A 14,521-nucleotide genomic window follows, 5' to 3' on the forward strand; every position below is an offset into this window, starting at 1 on the left:
TCTACGCTGCTTGTGTTTCTAACTTTTTACACAGTACATACTTTTCATAATGTAGGTTTGTAATCGTATGTGGATTAATGACGTCTCAAACACACATACGTGTCTTGCCTTATAAACAATCTTTTAGAGAAACAGAGAACCAAGCATAACTCTGAAAGTTTTTTTTTATTTATCAAATACTGATGAACCTATCAGAAAAAACAAGATGTCATTAATTTACAAATGCAAATCTGAACACGACAAAAACTCTAATTTTGTGTGCTGTACTGGTTGCCTGTTCGGGGCTAGCTGCAATAGCCAGCCCAAATTGTTTAAATATGTTTGTATTGTAAATGAAATATTGTTAATATTCATATAGAATTTAACAAATGTTTATCATAATTAGCATAAACTAATTGAAGCTGGCGCTCACTGAACTTCTTGAAAGGTAAATTGACTAATGCAATAAAAGCATTCTATCAATGAATTTGTTGTAAAGTCTGTACTGTAATATAAATATATATAAGCTGATTTTTTTTTTTTTTAATTTTACAAGAACTGCAATATTTTGGTCTATCACATCTCAAGCTGTTGTTATGAACAGTGGCCTTCAAAATGAAAACTGTTGTATTGGCTGAGGGGTTTGAGAATGATTGGGGGGAATGGGGGGTAAATATTAGCTCAGCATTGTGTTTTGTATGGAAATAATCACACCTGAATAAAGATTTCTGATGACCTCTCCAAAACAGAGGTGGCTTAACGTTTTCATTGTTAGCTTGTAAAGTCTTCAAAGGCATGAAACCAACACTTGGCGCTTCAAAGTGCCCTTTTAAACAAAAGCTACTAACATTACAAAAATCAATCACTGTAACACAGAACAATCCACTTCCGGCAACAGTAAACGGTTTTACTTCAAACAGAAGGCGTACAAAAATAATGACATATACATAATGGGTCCCATTCAGAACAGTTTGTTCTGTTTTAGAAGTTCTCAATGAGCTTTTCAAACAGGTTGAGGAATTTCTGCCTCCTCTCTAAGGAAGCCTGGTTCCATCACTAAGGGAACAGAGGTGTCAGTTCCTTCTGAATTGTCGTTCAGATCAGCTGGCTGCTCCCCCTTCTCCATCCCACGCTGCTGCTCTAGGACGGCACGCTCTCGTTCAAGCTTTGCCCTTTCTCTGTCAAGAATCGCTCTTTCCTTTTCCAGCTGAGCTCGGATGTACTCCACAGAGGCCCTATCTCTTTCCACAGCGGCTTTCTCTCTCTCTAGAGAAGCCCTGTCTCGGTCCAATGCTGCAAGTTCACGCTCCACTCCTGCTCTTTCTCGGTCTAAAACCATCTTCTCCCGCTCCAGGACCATCCTCTCGTATTCAATAGCGGCTTTGTCGCTCTCCAGGATGGCCCTCTCGTGCTCCATCTCATCCCTGTCTCTGTCCAGGTCTGCCCTGTCTCGCCCCATTTCTTCAGACATCATGTCATCCTCTTCGACAAACAGCTCGATCTCGCTTCTGTTCGGCTCACGCGCCCTTTTGCTCCTCCTACGCGTGGTGTTGTTCGGCCGATACTCGCTGTCATCGCCCACAGAAGAAGTGTCTAGGGTGACTTCGCTTCCAGCGAGTCTACCCTCCATGGCGTCATCCATGAGGGAGAACCACGGCCAGTTAGTGGGGTTCACCGAGACACCAGGTGGGGGATTCTTCATTTCCTGATACACACAAGGTACACAGACACAAAAAGTTTGTGAGAATGCAGAGGGCAAGATCATGTTTATTTATGTGTGTAAATAATTATTAAACATAATATGAATATATACATTTAATGACAATTACGTTCTGATGTTTATTAAAATGTCTTTTAGTTATTTTGTGTATGACTTTAATTAATGTTATGTGTATGTATATAATACATTCATGCTATTACCATACATTTTAAATAGTTATTGAGCTTTTTACTATATATATCATTGGTCATACTTAAATGTAATGACATTCTGATGTATAATAATTAAATGCCATTAATTAAAAATTAACTAAATGTTATGTTTAGGTATATAACACATTCATATATAGATATATATATATATATATATATATACGCAGAGCACTGAAAGGTTCATGAAGTCCTCATGACGAGCTAATGATTTGCATCAGGTATGCTAAATATGGGCAATATCTAAAATGCACAGTGCTGGGGGCCTGTATGACAGGATTGAGAAGCAATGAACACTCATAACCTGCCATTATCATACCTTATATTTCATCTTTAAGTTTTCCCATTTCCTCCTGGCCTGGCTGGCAGAAATTTCCCTTTGCAGACCCAGCTCTTTCAATATGGCCCTATAGCACAGATTACAAAAGTTATGCAGATTTTAAACACTGATTGCTTTAGGCTGCTAGCATAAAAAATACTGTATACTTATTTATTGGTGCAAAGAACTGAATGGGTGAGTATGCATGTGTGTACTGTTTTACCTATAAGCCAGAGTTGAAGAATTTCTCTTTCCAGTGAAAAGTGAGTCGTTGGTCACACGCAACTTCACGAATCTAACAAATTCTTCATTTGACACTTGAAGCACACACACATTTAGACACATGCAGAATTGCAGATATTAATATAGGTAGGACACGTGATTTGTATAATACATGCATCCAATTTACCTGGCCAGCTCAATGCTAAACTGCTAAAATTGGACAGTTAATTAAATGCATTGGGACTTTAAATGCATAAAAGTAATTGCTACTCACTCTTATAAATGAATTCTGCATGATCTGGGCCATCCTTAATGTCCTCAGAGGGACTCTGTACAGTATAAAGTTCGTGGTCCATACTTGCGTCTGTTGTCTTTGAGTCATCAAGTGCGCTACTCATGGCGCTAGTGCACAAGCGAAGGGCACTAGAAGAGAAAATGGAGGGTTACGTTTATTCCTTCTGCTGTTGATTCATGGCGGTCCGAGTATACATACCGCCACCTATTGGACTGCTGTGATATCACAATGTAAAAAGTCAGGAAAAGTGATGTATTAAAAGATTGTCTTGAACAGGAAACATTTATAAATGAGTATAAACCTTTAAAAATATGGAATTGATGATGAAACCTATACATTTTTGCTGATACTATACATCGCACATTATAAAGTTGCGGCAACTATAAAGTATAACAGTATGTTATTTTATTGCAGAAATAAATATACTTTATATCTTATCATCTCAACGAAAGCATTTATATTCTACCTTTCAGGATGTGCTTCTTTACAAACAATTAAATGACTTTCAAAATCGTTTCTTCGTAAAACTGTAGTTTCGCAGTAGGGACAGTGATAATGTAGCGATGGTCGACAGTCAAATCCACATCTGTGAATGGAGAAACCTACAGCATAAAAATGGTATATTATGAAAATACTGCGTATCAAAGCCTATATTTATATAAGCTATTCAAACACACTAGATGTACGCACCCTCGTGGAAAACTGCCCTGTTAAAATGTCTTGTCATATGCAGTTTTAATTTGTCATTTCTGGTCGATTTAAATACACTTTCAGAGCAAAAGGGGCAGTGGAAACCACTGCAGCACGTCGTGCATTGATGTAAGGGGGGCAGCGAATGGCCTTTCTGAATCGTTATATGTGTCTAAAAGAAAAACAAGACTACAAATTAATCCTCGAGTAACTTCGATTCCCAGTCGACATTTCACTCGAGTTTAATAGAGGGAATTTTTTTAGAGTTGTTTCAGACCAGAAAAACTGTTCACTAATGACAAATATGCACTGAGACACTTCCAATGTCATATTTGAAATACACATACACTTTTTGAGTTGAGAAACACGATTATATGCATCTGTTATAACCGTAACAGTCCTGCTGCATATGTTCGTGTGCGACAAATACTAACTAAAGCACCACAATATGTTTATTTATAAATTAACTGAGCACAATCATTCCATCATATGGACGCAAAAAGCATCCCGTTTTGTGTCAGCTGTCGTGGTCTCAAACCCGCCTATGTCTACTCGATGAGTGTCGAGATCTGATGTTGCACATTTTCCCATTAATATCTCATATAATGTAAAATTTGAATCGAGAAAAGAAGCGCAATAAGCTCGATACTCACTAAGATATGACCCGATGTGCTGTCTTTCATTTTTACATTGTCGCTTGTCATATTTACAAACTCGCGTCCCGAAACTGTTGGACTAAAACTGCTGGCGGTGCTGTATTGTAAATGGCGGTGCATTAATATAAAAACGCCCTTTGATACGGAAAATCCCGAGAAGTCACTTTACTTAATAAGAGAATGTTTTTTGTATTTATGGTCAAAAGAACAGACACCTTTGATGTTTCCTAAAGAAAATATTGATGCAAGTAAAGATGTATTTCACAAACAGATTTATTTTATTTTTCGTAAGTCTCTCCAATGCAAAGATGGCAGCAGAGAGCATCAAACTGAGGTCTATGTCACGGGAGTGCCGACATTTTGGTGAGGTCTACCTCATTGCGCGATTTTAACTGCTTTTGTTTGGGTTAAATTAAATGTTTTGGTGATGTTCTTCGAGATGTTTTCCCACAATATATGCATTTTTACTACGTTACCTGACCAGTTCAATACCCCGCTGATTCGGAACAAAAGACTCGAAAAGGTTTCGAAATGCCATGTAGCAGCTAGTGATCAAAAGCGTCCATCACTATTTTGTAGACTAGTTAGAGTTTACTACAAAAAGATAGCTTTTTGTTTTTACAGTTACCGACTGTCGCAGAACTTGAGCATAGCAGAAATAACTGACTAACCTAATGTAAATGATTAACACAACAAATGATCTCCCTTCATACAAGCTTATCTCACAGAAAGCGTTTAATAAAAACGCGAGACGCAGGGTAGTACAACGGGGAAAAAAACAAGGTCCTGATGTTATAAAATTAACGTGCACGTGTTGGATGGTTTGTATACATATTTTGTTTTGTTTGTGTGTTTATAAAATTCCCGATGGCTTTTCTTCCACGTTAGAATATGTTGCAATGTTTTTGCCGAAAAGATCCTACTGGGGCACTATTGTGTTCATATCTATGGTCTGATCACCGCCGAATAAGACGAGATGAAAGCTGATTCGTTGAAAACGAAAAACGTCACTTCCGCAAGTTTCTTAAGTACGTAAGATAGACGTTCCTTGGCCACGTTTGTCATTCGTTTCGGAGCGTTGGAGAGTCAGCAGCAGACGTTGAATCTTGCGTCTTTTTTTTTGTTTAACTTTGTTACATTTCAATCACTCGGTGATCTTTGCATCTCCACATTTGGGTAACCAAAGACTGTGTTTTGTTTTTGGTAATGTGTCTTGAAGTGATGAAAATGAAAGAAAACTACCAGAAGGACACCGAGACCGCGCCTGTTCATAAGAAGAAATGGTCAAAGTCAAAGAGGAAGACTTTTCTGCGAGCAAAAATCAGCGAAAAGAGACGACGGGTCCGCGCCTGGTCAACCAAGAGACGACAGTTTTGTCCGGACCGTGTTGATGGTAACGTTACAGCTATGCGGAATCAAAGTTACGTACCATCGGTTGCCATGGCACCAAGAAACACAACACAGTATTTAATGGACCTGGAGTACGCTGAACGATTAGATGTTTCATTTGAGACATGTGATGTAAGCCATGATTTCACAATGCAGATTCATGTCCCATTTGATGAGAGCGTTTTCTCACTGTCGGACTCTGATTACGACAGATCGTTGGACTTTCAACAGCGAGACTTCGAGAATGTGTTCTTCAGGAATGAAATCTGACGTATTTCCGAAACCTGACTTGATTTCGTCGGAACGAGACGACCGGGCGGCTGTGAAACCATAGACAGTAAAATGTGCGTGAAATGCCAATGGTTTTATTGTTAGCCCTATATAAATGTGTGATAGTATCGAACAATGTTTTATTGAAGCCAAGGCATTCAAGAGAATTCTTTGAGTTGCATGTTACGAGTTGAATTTGGTTTCATTTGTCGGCTCTCCTTGTCTCACAGCATTGCGCAGACTCCAACTCAGGGAGGCGGAACGCTCTGCGTCACAGCTGCGTGATGACGTGTACGCCACGCCCCGCCTCCAGTACGGCCACCACCACGTGGCCAACAGGTAAACTCGCTCCACCCTTTGTGTATGCGGTGTTAGAGCGTTGCAGTAACCTGATGTCGCAGTGTAATATGTGAACAGATGTGCATGCATTGTTCTGCCTACGGATGCATGTGTGTTTTGAGAGACTTTTACAGGTTGCTGATCCTCCTCGACGGATCTCAGCTGTCTGTGCAACACACCCAGCGCCTTGGGACAAAGCCACATGGCTGCCTGGTCATCGCTGCTGGGTAAATGTGGTAAATGTTTGAATGTCAAATCACACAAGTGCACTCAGATCTTCATCTCATGTGAGATGATCTTATTTTGTGAGAACTTTTGTAAATATTGATTGTATTAATTATCTATAATTGTATTAACTATTAAAACATCCATATGACTTTCATGCTGATTTTGTTTCTTGTTTATTCATTGTATGAGCTTCATTCAAATATATGGGACAGGAAAATGAGCAGATATGCAAAGACACATCTGCTTGACGACAACAACAGAGTACTTAAAACTACAGTATAGCCTATATAGCAAACTGACATTTTCATAAAGGTATATGGTTTGTGTTAAATGTTAACGCACAAAGGCCTAATGGTGGGATAACTGCTGCAGGATTATGTGATTAGGAGTTAATGGACCCAAAATGCATGTAGAACAGTGGTTTTCAGCTAGGGTACTGCAAGAGACCCACGAGTATTAAACTGTCAAAAACGTGTAGAACATGTGAAATGACTTTATTTGTTCTTTCAACCACATATTTTACGCATATTGTACTCCTGGACTCGCCAAATGAACCTGTTTTAAGAAACTGCAAGTGCTAGAGTTAAAGGTACAGTAAGTGATTTCTGAGAAATTCTGTTGAAAGTGGATCTGACTGAGCACCAAAACACATTTGTAGCCAATCAGCAGTAAGGGGCGTGTATACACATTAGGGGGGAGTTGCTTGTGTTGCATAGAATGTTTGTGAATTTGGGGGCGGAGCTATCAAGATAGGGATGTGATCTTTTTGGGTAGGGGTATGTTTGTTTTGGGGATTTTAAATATCAACCGTTTCTCAGAAATTGCTACTGCACCTTTAATATTTGGCATTTGTGGGGTCTTTTGAATGTTGTTTTGTGCAATTGGGGCCCATGGAGTTCGGGGACTGCTGCTGGTGAGAATGGGTACTCTTTAAGGTGAGAATAGAAGATGCATGTTCAGGAAATGTGAGCAAGTCTGTTTGTGTATAGAGTACCTCAGAGATGACGTATTTTTGTAGGCCAACCCGGAAGTTAGCAGCGCATGGGTTCCCTCGATCGAAAGCCTATGCATTTTTCCCATAGACTTTTGGAAAATCACAAATAAGCTGTCTTTAACAAAGGGTTATGACACTTGCACGTTTTGTCTATCAAGATAATCTTTACAGATTAACAACATTTATACATTTTGAAGCCTAAAGCCGTCAGATATAAAAAGTTAACAGTAGGATATAAACGGACTATAGCACACCATGGTCGCGGATCAACGTCACCACCAAGCTTTCTCAAACTTTATTTAAAAACAACTTTATTTAAAAACATGCTCGCTGATTATGATCTGTGCTGTGTATGAATACTTGTCCACTTTTTTTTTTTTCATGAGAAATGCTGTCCAAATGTCCTGTTTGTCATGATGACGTCTAAAGTCCCCGCCAAAGGAAGTAGTCCCTTTTAGCAACTTGTTAGCAACCGCCGTTTTTAAGACACCGTAAAGGTTTAAAAAAATCACAAGTGGGTTATAACTGATGTTTCATGTCATAGATCAAAACGTGAAAATATTTAGAGGCTTTGTTAACCACAGACGTTTCGGGCATTTTAGCAAAAACCCATAGACTTGAGGGTGATGGAACTGAAAGTCCTAAAATGCTAACTCGCTTCCGGGTTTTGTATACAAAAACACGTCATCTCTGAGGTACTCTCTTAGCGTCAGAATTTAGCTTAAAATTAACCTTTTATGCCACCTTGAGTACATTAAACCATTTACACTGCATGTATGTACTTAATGAAATCAATGGGGGTGATCAGGTAATGTTGAAATACTGTTGCAACAGAGTGGTGTAGGTATCACATCACTTGTAGGCCAAAACAGAACGAGTTGGCATTTTAGCACTTCCAGTTCCATCATGCCGAAGTCAATGTTTTTTTTTAAACAGGATTTTGGTAAAATGGCTGAAATAAGGTGTGTGGTGAACACAAGCTTAAGACACTTTCACGTTTTATTCTACAACATAAAATACATAAGTATTACCCCACTCGTGATTTTTATTTTTTTTATTAAAGCTACTACGTGTCCTAAAAAAGGTGGTTGCTAACAAGAGGCTAAATGGGACTACAGAGGCTGTCGGGGAGATTAAACGTTAAACTTTTACGGCCTCGTTATGTGTATAATTGTACACATAAACTATTCTAACTAATACTTATATATATATATATATATATATATCTCAAAATGTTTTTATATAAAAACAAAGTTGTCAGAAGCTTAGTGGTGGTGATGTTGAACTCGTGGGACCGTGGTGTTGATTTATAGCCTACCTTTAGCTTTTTATCTCTGGTGACTGATTTAGGCTTCAAAATTCATAAAAGTTGTGTTCATATGTGAAAATTATCTTGATGGACAAAACGTGCAATTATAATAAACTTTCGTTAATCACAGAGCTTTTTTTTTTTTTTTTTTTTTTCGTTAATCAAAAAGCCTATGGAAAAATCCTATTGGGTTTTTGTCGAGGGAACCAGCGTGATGCTAACTGCCGTTTGGCCTACAAAGTGACGTCATATCTGCGCCGAAAACTCTGAACCATTCATTTTAATGTGATTTTAGTGTGAAATGTTTGCTAATATTTTCTGTATGAAGTTAAATAAATTTACTAAGTTGCAGTGACAATGATCTGCCATATACTGTACAGTGAAACCCTAAATCAACTGTAAAAATGACTTCAGATCAAATAATACACCGGTTTTAACATAAGAATTGATGTACTGATTTTGCTGTGGTCATAATTATGACGCTGTCTTCAGTTCACGCAAATGACTGCACAAGTCTAAAACCAAAAAGAGCACATTTGGGATAGAGTAAAGAGGCCTTATGTTTTGGAAAATCAGCATGGACTGAAATCATTTTTGGATCCATGTTAGGGAAAATTCAGGCTATTCTGGAAGTGTTTTCTTTATAAATACATAAGTATACACAGCAATATGTGTATTTTAGATGGGTGCACAACGCACTTCATCAAATGAAATGTAAACAAGCTGTGGATCAGCACTTCTGTTAATTGACTCTCTTGGTATATGATTGTTTTGAGCACAGGAACACCTTGTTCCTTTCCTCACCGCACAGCTCTGTTTTTGGCACAGGGCGGTTCCAAAAAAAAAAAAAAAAAAAAACCATGTGGCAAACAGGTGCACTTGCCTAACTGCCTTACACCACCAGGTGGCCCTAAATTGCCACAGTAGAGTAAGGCCCACCACCAGTACTCTAGGAAGCCTGACAAGAGCAATGTGTTGATAATCCTAGTGCCACATTTAGATTATAGTGCATGGCATCTGTTTGTGAGGGGCATGAAGCAATGGAGGAGAGCAGGACGGGACAAACCTCTCAAATTACACAAGGCAATGAGGACACAAACCACAAATGAAGGAACCCACACAAGGTAGTGTGTCTCTATTTCTCCATGTTCCTCAACTCACACTTTACTATAATAGACCAAACTTTAAGTTTCAACTTTTCTTTTCCTTTTTTATGCTGAGTGTTTCTCCCACTCTGACAATGTTTTGTGTTAGCTCAGTTGCCCCGTGGTCCATCTGCCAAGAGTAATAGATGAGACAACTCATCCCTGGCCTACTGTGTGCTGTCAATGAGATGACTGCAGAATACAAGACTTGTGCATTATGATTGATATGGAGCCCTCAAGCCAGGCCGCACTGCCAGTCTATTGATTAGTCACTAGCCTGGCCTCATGGGAGGGCCTGTCCCTCTGTCATCCATCATGCACATTTTCTCCCATTTTAGACAGACAAGAAAAGTTACCAGGATAAGCTCCTACTTGAAGGTGCGGGTTCGCCCATTTAGAACATATCTCTAATCTTATCTGAAGATTTGTGTAAATGGTACATTTCATTTGGGTGCGATAAGGTTGTAGGTAATTCATGCTGGTCTGGTTTCATGAGATTTTAAGCTAAATCTAAACTCAATAGGCCGTTATCTGTTATCTTTCTTTAACGTGATTCCAGTCCATTTCCATTACATAAAACTTGTGGGTTTATAAAGATTTTTACTTTTCAATTATGTAATCTTTTTTATTATTATTATTTTTTTTTTAAATAAAGGGACATTTACAATCATTTTGATAAATGGTTTGCATTGTGATGTCAGGCTAATTTTAACCTTTTGGTATCATTAATGGAATCAGGTAAAGTCTGCTTCCATGAAAGGCTGGCCTTGATGAAACCGGCAGTGAATCGGAGTGTATTTGGACCTGATTACGTAATTGGGGGGGGAAAAAAACTTTATAAACCAAGAGGTTTTATGTGAAGGAAATGGATTGGAATGAGTTCAAGGAAGGTAATAGATAATGTCCCATTTAGTTCAAATAGCTTAAAATCTCATGAAGCCCAGGTCGGCAATTACCTAAAATATAAAGAATAGAAAATATATAAAATATGAAAAAGTGATTATAGGGAAATATAAAAATGAAAAATATTTCAAACAAAACAACAGCAAACAACTGTATATATATATATATATATATATATATATATATATATATATATATATATATATATATGTAAGTTACTCAATATCAACTTCATGTTTGTTGAGCTGTTTAAAACTGGGAAATTGTGTAAGCAATTTCCCAGCTCTGAATCAGCAAGGCTGTGATTACCTGCTGTATATAGCTTGAAGGGATAGTTCACCCAAAAATGAAAATTACCTCATAATTTACTCATTCTCAAGCCATCTTAGGTGTATATGACTTTCTTCTTTCAGCCAAACACAATCAGAGTTATGTTAAAAATATCCTGGCTCTTCCAAGCTTTATAATGGAAGTGATTGGAGGATGAGATTTTGAAGCCCCAAAAAAGTGCATCCACTGATTATAAAACGTACTCCATGCAATTCTGGGGCGTTAATAAATGTCTTCTGAAGTGAATTGATGTATGTTTTATAATCGACGGATGCACTTTTTTAGGGCTTCATAATTTCATCCTCCAATCACTCCCATTATAAAGCTTGGAAGAGCCAGGATATTTTTAATATAACTCTGATTGTGTTTGGCTGAAAGAAGAAAGTCATATACACCTAGGATGGCTTGAGAGTGAGTAAATTATGGGGTAATTTTCATTTTTGGGTGAACTATCCCTTTAACTAAATCAGACATACATAATCACTCAATTTCATTGTCTGTTTTCCATTGTTCAGGTTAGCTGTTTATCGTACTGTTCTGGCAAATGTTATGGAGAAAGAATGGACAAACTTGTGTGCATCAGCTGTTTGGTGATGGACGAATGAACCAGCCTTTTGGCAAAACACCAGTACAAGATAAAGGTAAACCCACAGGAAGCAATTTTCTTGCTTTTCTTTCTTTTTGTGCAATCGAAACAAAACATTTTTTGCTGCTTGCTTATTGTATTTAAAGTGCAACACAATTCTTAAGCAGTTTATACTCCATTTCATTTTCTGCAGTTTCTTTAAATGGCAGAGTACTGTAGATTACTTTAATTAATTTGCAAAATTAAGGTGGAATTGATAAATATTCAACACAACCTGATTTAACCTGAATTAGTTTTTTAATAATGCTTAAATAATGCCTGATATTCATAAAACATGCACAGAGAAAAACAGCACTTTGACCTTCACACAGACAGGAAGAGACAGGTGCCTGTGGCGTTGTGGTTGGACACACCCACGGAGTGGACTCTGTTCAGCCGAAAGAAAAGGTCACAGAAATGTCGTGCAGTCATGTCCTTGTAAGTTTGATCAGACTTGATAAAAGCAAACCTGCTGCTTGGTTTCTCCTGCTGTACTTTTCGACATCCATAATGACTACACACCACACATTTGATCTATGTTGTGATGTGTGATGACTCAGCTAACAACCGTTGTGTTACATTTGCATTGTTCATTAAACATATGTGACAGATGGAAACTGGAAATAAAAAGAAGCTTTGTTCCTCATGCAAGTTTGTAGAAGGCAGGAAATACAAGAGTAAGCTTGACAATTGTAGATATGATCATTTCCACAATTTGCACAGTAATCTGAAGTATCAATTTTATATATAGATCTTCAGAATAGCATTCTAGCATGCAAATTATCATTTCTTCCTCAAAGTAGTACCCTTAAAGGTGTTTTCAGCAAAGTATTACAATTTAAAATAGATGTCTTCAGTCGTCAGTGTCACATGATCCTTCAGAAATCATTCTAATATGCTGATTTCTTGCTGGTAGTGTAGATAAGTATCACCGATATACCTGAGAATAGGTGTGGAGTGGGTTGAGGTGCATGGGCACAAAAAGTCAGTGGTCAACCAGGACCTCCTCCATATGTGTTCAGGGTCTGTGGTGCCTTCTACTCTGAGATACAGGTGTGAAAAATTACTAATCTAATCTGTCAACTGACAAATTGATATTGAGTTGAATGCTTTGAGCTTAAAATTTCGCCTTGACCCAGTTGAGGCCCTAAAGCCTGCTCGCTGGAGCCATTTTAATGAATTTTAGTACCGGAAATAGGCCACGGGTGAGGGGGGCAGGGGCTTTGACGTGAGTGTGTGCACCTCCGGGAGCATCCCTCTCCTTCAACCTCGCCTCATTAGTCTAACTGGGCAGTTGCGGAGCTGTTGTGTGTCACATCTATTTCGGTCCCCCTAAACTCCAAAGTGCTCCCTCAACTTATCTTCCTGTATTCTCCATTTCCTCTCTCACCACCCAAGAGACGAGGTGGAAGAGATGCGATTGGCCCCTGCTCCGTCATCATCAAGGAGACAGTTTGGCAAGGAGGAATCGGACATTGATGCGGTCGCTAACTGTGTCAAGGACGCAGAAGCCAAACCTGGTACAGTTCACCTGTAAAAGACCTGAGAGCACAAATGCAGAGAGGAACTGACCTACTAAACCAACTTACAACTCGACACTCTCACTTAAATTAAAGGTATAGTTCACCCCTAATGAAAACTCACTGTTATTTTTGTTTCAGTGGAACACAAAAATAATTTGTAATGAATTTCCATGTTGTTTCCATACAATGACATTTCATAGTGACCTGTGAAGCTCCAAAAAGCACTATAAACTGTTTGACTTATTGTCTATATTTCAAGTCTTCTGATGTCTTTAAGGAGCTTGACAGCTCAGAAAAAAATAAACGCATACATATTTGTAATGACATGAGACAGAATTTTCATTTTTGGGTGAACTATTCCTTTTACATGTGGCTGTTTCATAGCCTAAAAACCTAGGGAATGTACAAAAGTTTTGCGCTATCTAGATTTTTGCACACTCATTTCAGTGCATGCACACAATCACATCACCCTCATTGATCTGTCCCTGTGTCGCGTAGCCTGGCCCAAACCTGGAATGTGCCTGTCATCTGATCGCTTAAAGCCTTTTGAAAGAGTTGAAAGAGCACAGACAAGGGTCCTACTGTTCAGCAAAAGACACTGCTCTGTTGATAAAATCAGACATGTATACGCCAGCCTGCTGCTGCTGGTGGTTTAACTGTTTTCTTCAGAATACTTTGTGTAGTTGAAATGAGATGAGAGGACCTCCCTGTGCAAGTATGGACCAGCCTGAAAAAGTGTGATCTGAACTAAAGAAGGAGCAGTTTGTGACACCATTGTCAATTTGTTGAGAGTTTTAGATATTTCAATCCTTCCCCATTCATGTAGGAGCTGTACTTATCTATAAGGAGGTGTCCACATACTTTTAACCTTGTGTCTTTTTCTGTAAATAGGTAGGTCACAATTTGTGTTTAATGCTTTATTCCTAAAAAACAAAAAAAAACAAAAAAAATTCAAATGAATCTTTGTTAAATTCAATACATTTAAAAAAGTAAATTAAAAAGTACATCGATCAGGCATTACATTATGACCACTGACAGGTGAAGTGAATAACACTGATTATCTCTTTATCACGGCACCTGTTAGTGGGTGGGAAGCAGGAAAAATGGGCAAGCATAAGGATTTGATCAAGTTTGACAAGGGCCAAATTGTGATGGCTAGATGACTGGGTCAGAGCATCTCCAAAACTGCAGCTCTTGTGGGGTGTTCCCGGTCTGCAGTGGTCAGTATCTATCAAAAGTGGTCTAAGGAAGGAACAGTGGTGAACCCGCGACAGGGTCATGGGCGGCCAAGGCTCATTGATGCACGTGGGGAGCGAAGGCTGGGCAGTGTGGTCTGATCCAACAGACAAGCTGAAGCTCAAATTGCTCAAGAAGTT

The 14,521-nt window shown here is 38.6% G+C and overlaps 1 protein-coding gene and 1 long non-coding RNA gene across 3 annotated transcripts in view; one reads left to right on the forward strand and one right to left on the reverse strand.

The window, feature by feature from the left end:
- Positions 1-146: 146 nt before the first annotated feature.
- si:dkeyp-38g8.5 (uncharacterized protein LOC568385 homolog) lies at positions 147-4,245 on the reverse strand. Its single transcript, XM_051889851.1, is given in 7 exon segments — positions 147-1,026; positions 1,028-1,684; positions 2,228-2,315; positions 2,451-2,544; positions 2,724-2,872; positions 3,211-3,346; positions 4,088-4,245. Coding segments are annotated over 5 exon segments (1,029 nt in total). The 5' UTR covers positions 2,848-2,872; positions 3,211-3,346; positions 4,088-4,245; the 3' UTR covers positions 147-960.
- Positions 4,246-5,118: 873 nt separating this feature from the next.
- Positions 5,119-14,521, forward strand: part of LOC127510386 (uncharacterized) — a 75,501-nt gene continuing 66,098 nt past the window's right edge. Inside the window, exons 1-4 of one of the 2 annotated variants that reach the window (XR_007929609.1) lie at positions 5,119-5,823; positions 5,980-9,743; positions 11,513-11,638; positions 11,955-12,260. This is a non-coding gene — a long non-coding RNA (uncharacterized LOC127510386). Of the gene's footprint in view, positions 5,824-5,979; positions 9,744-11,512; positions 11,639-11,954; positions 12,261-14,521 lie in introns of those variants that run through there. The other variant, XR_007929610.1, reaches the window with a different exon arrangement.

The sequence above is a fragment of the Ctenopharyngodon idella genome, chromosome 4, assembly GCF_019924925.1.
Source record: "Ctenopharyngodon idella isolate HZGC_01 chromosome 4, HZGC01, whole genome shotgun sequence".
Lineage (NCBI taxonomy): Eukaryota > Metazoa > Chordata > Actinopteri > Cypriniformes > Xenocyprididae > Ctenopharyngodon > Ctenopharyngodon idella.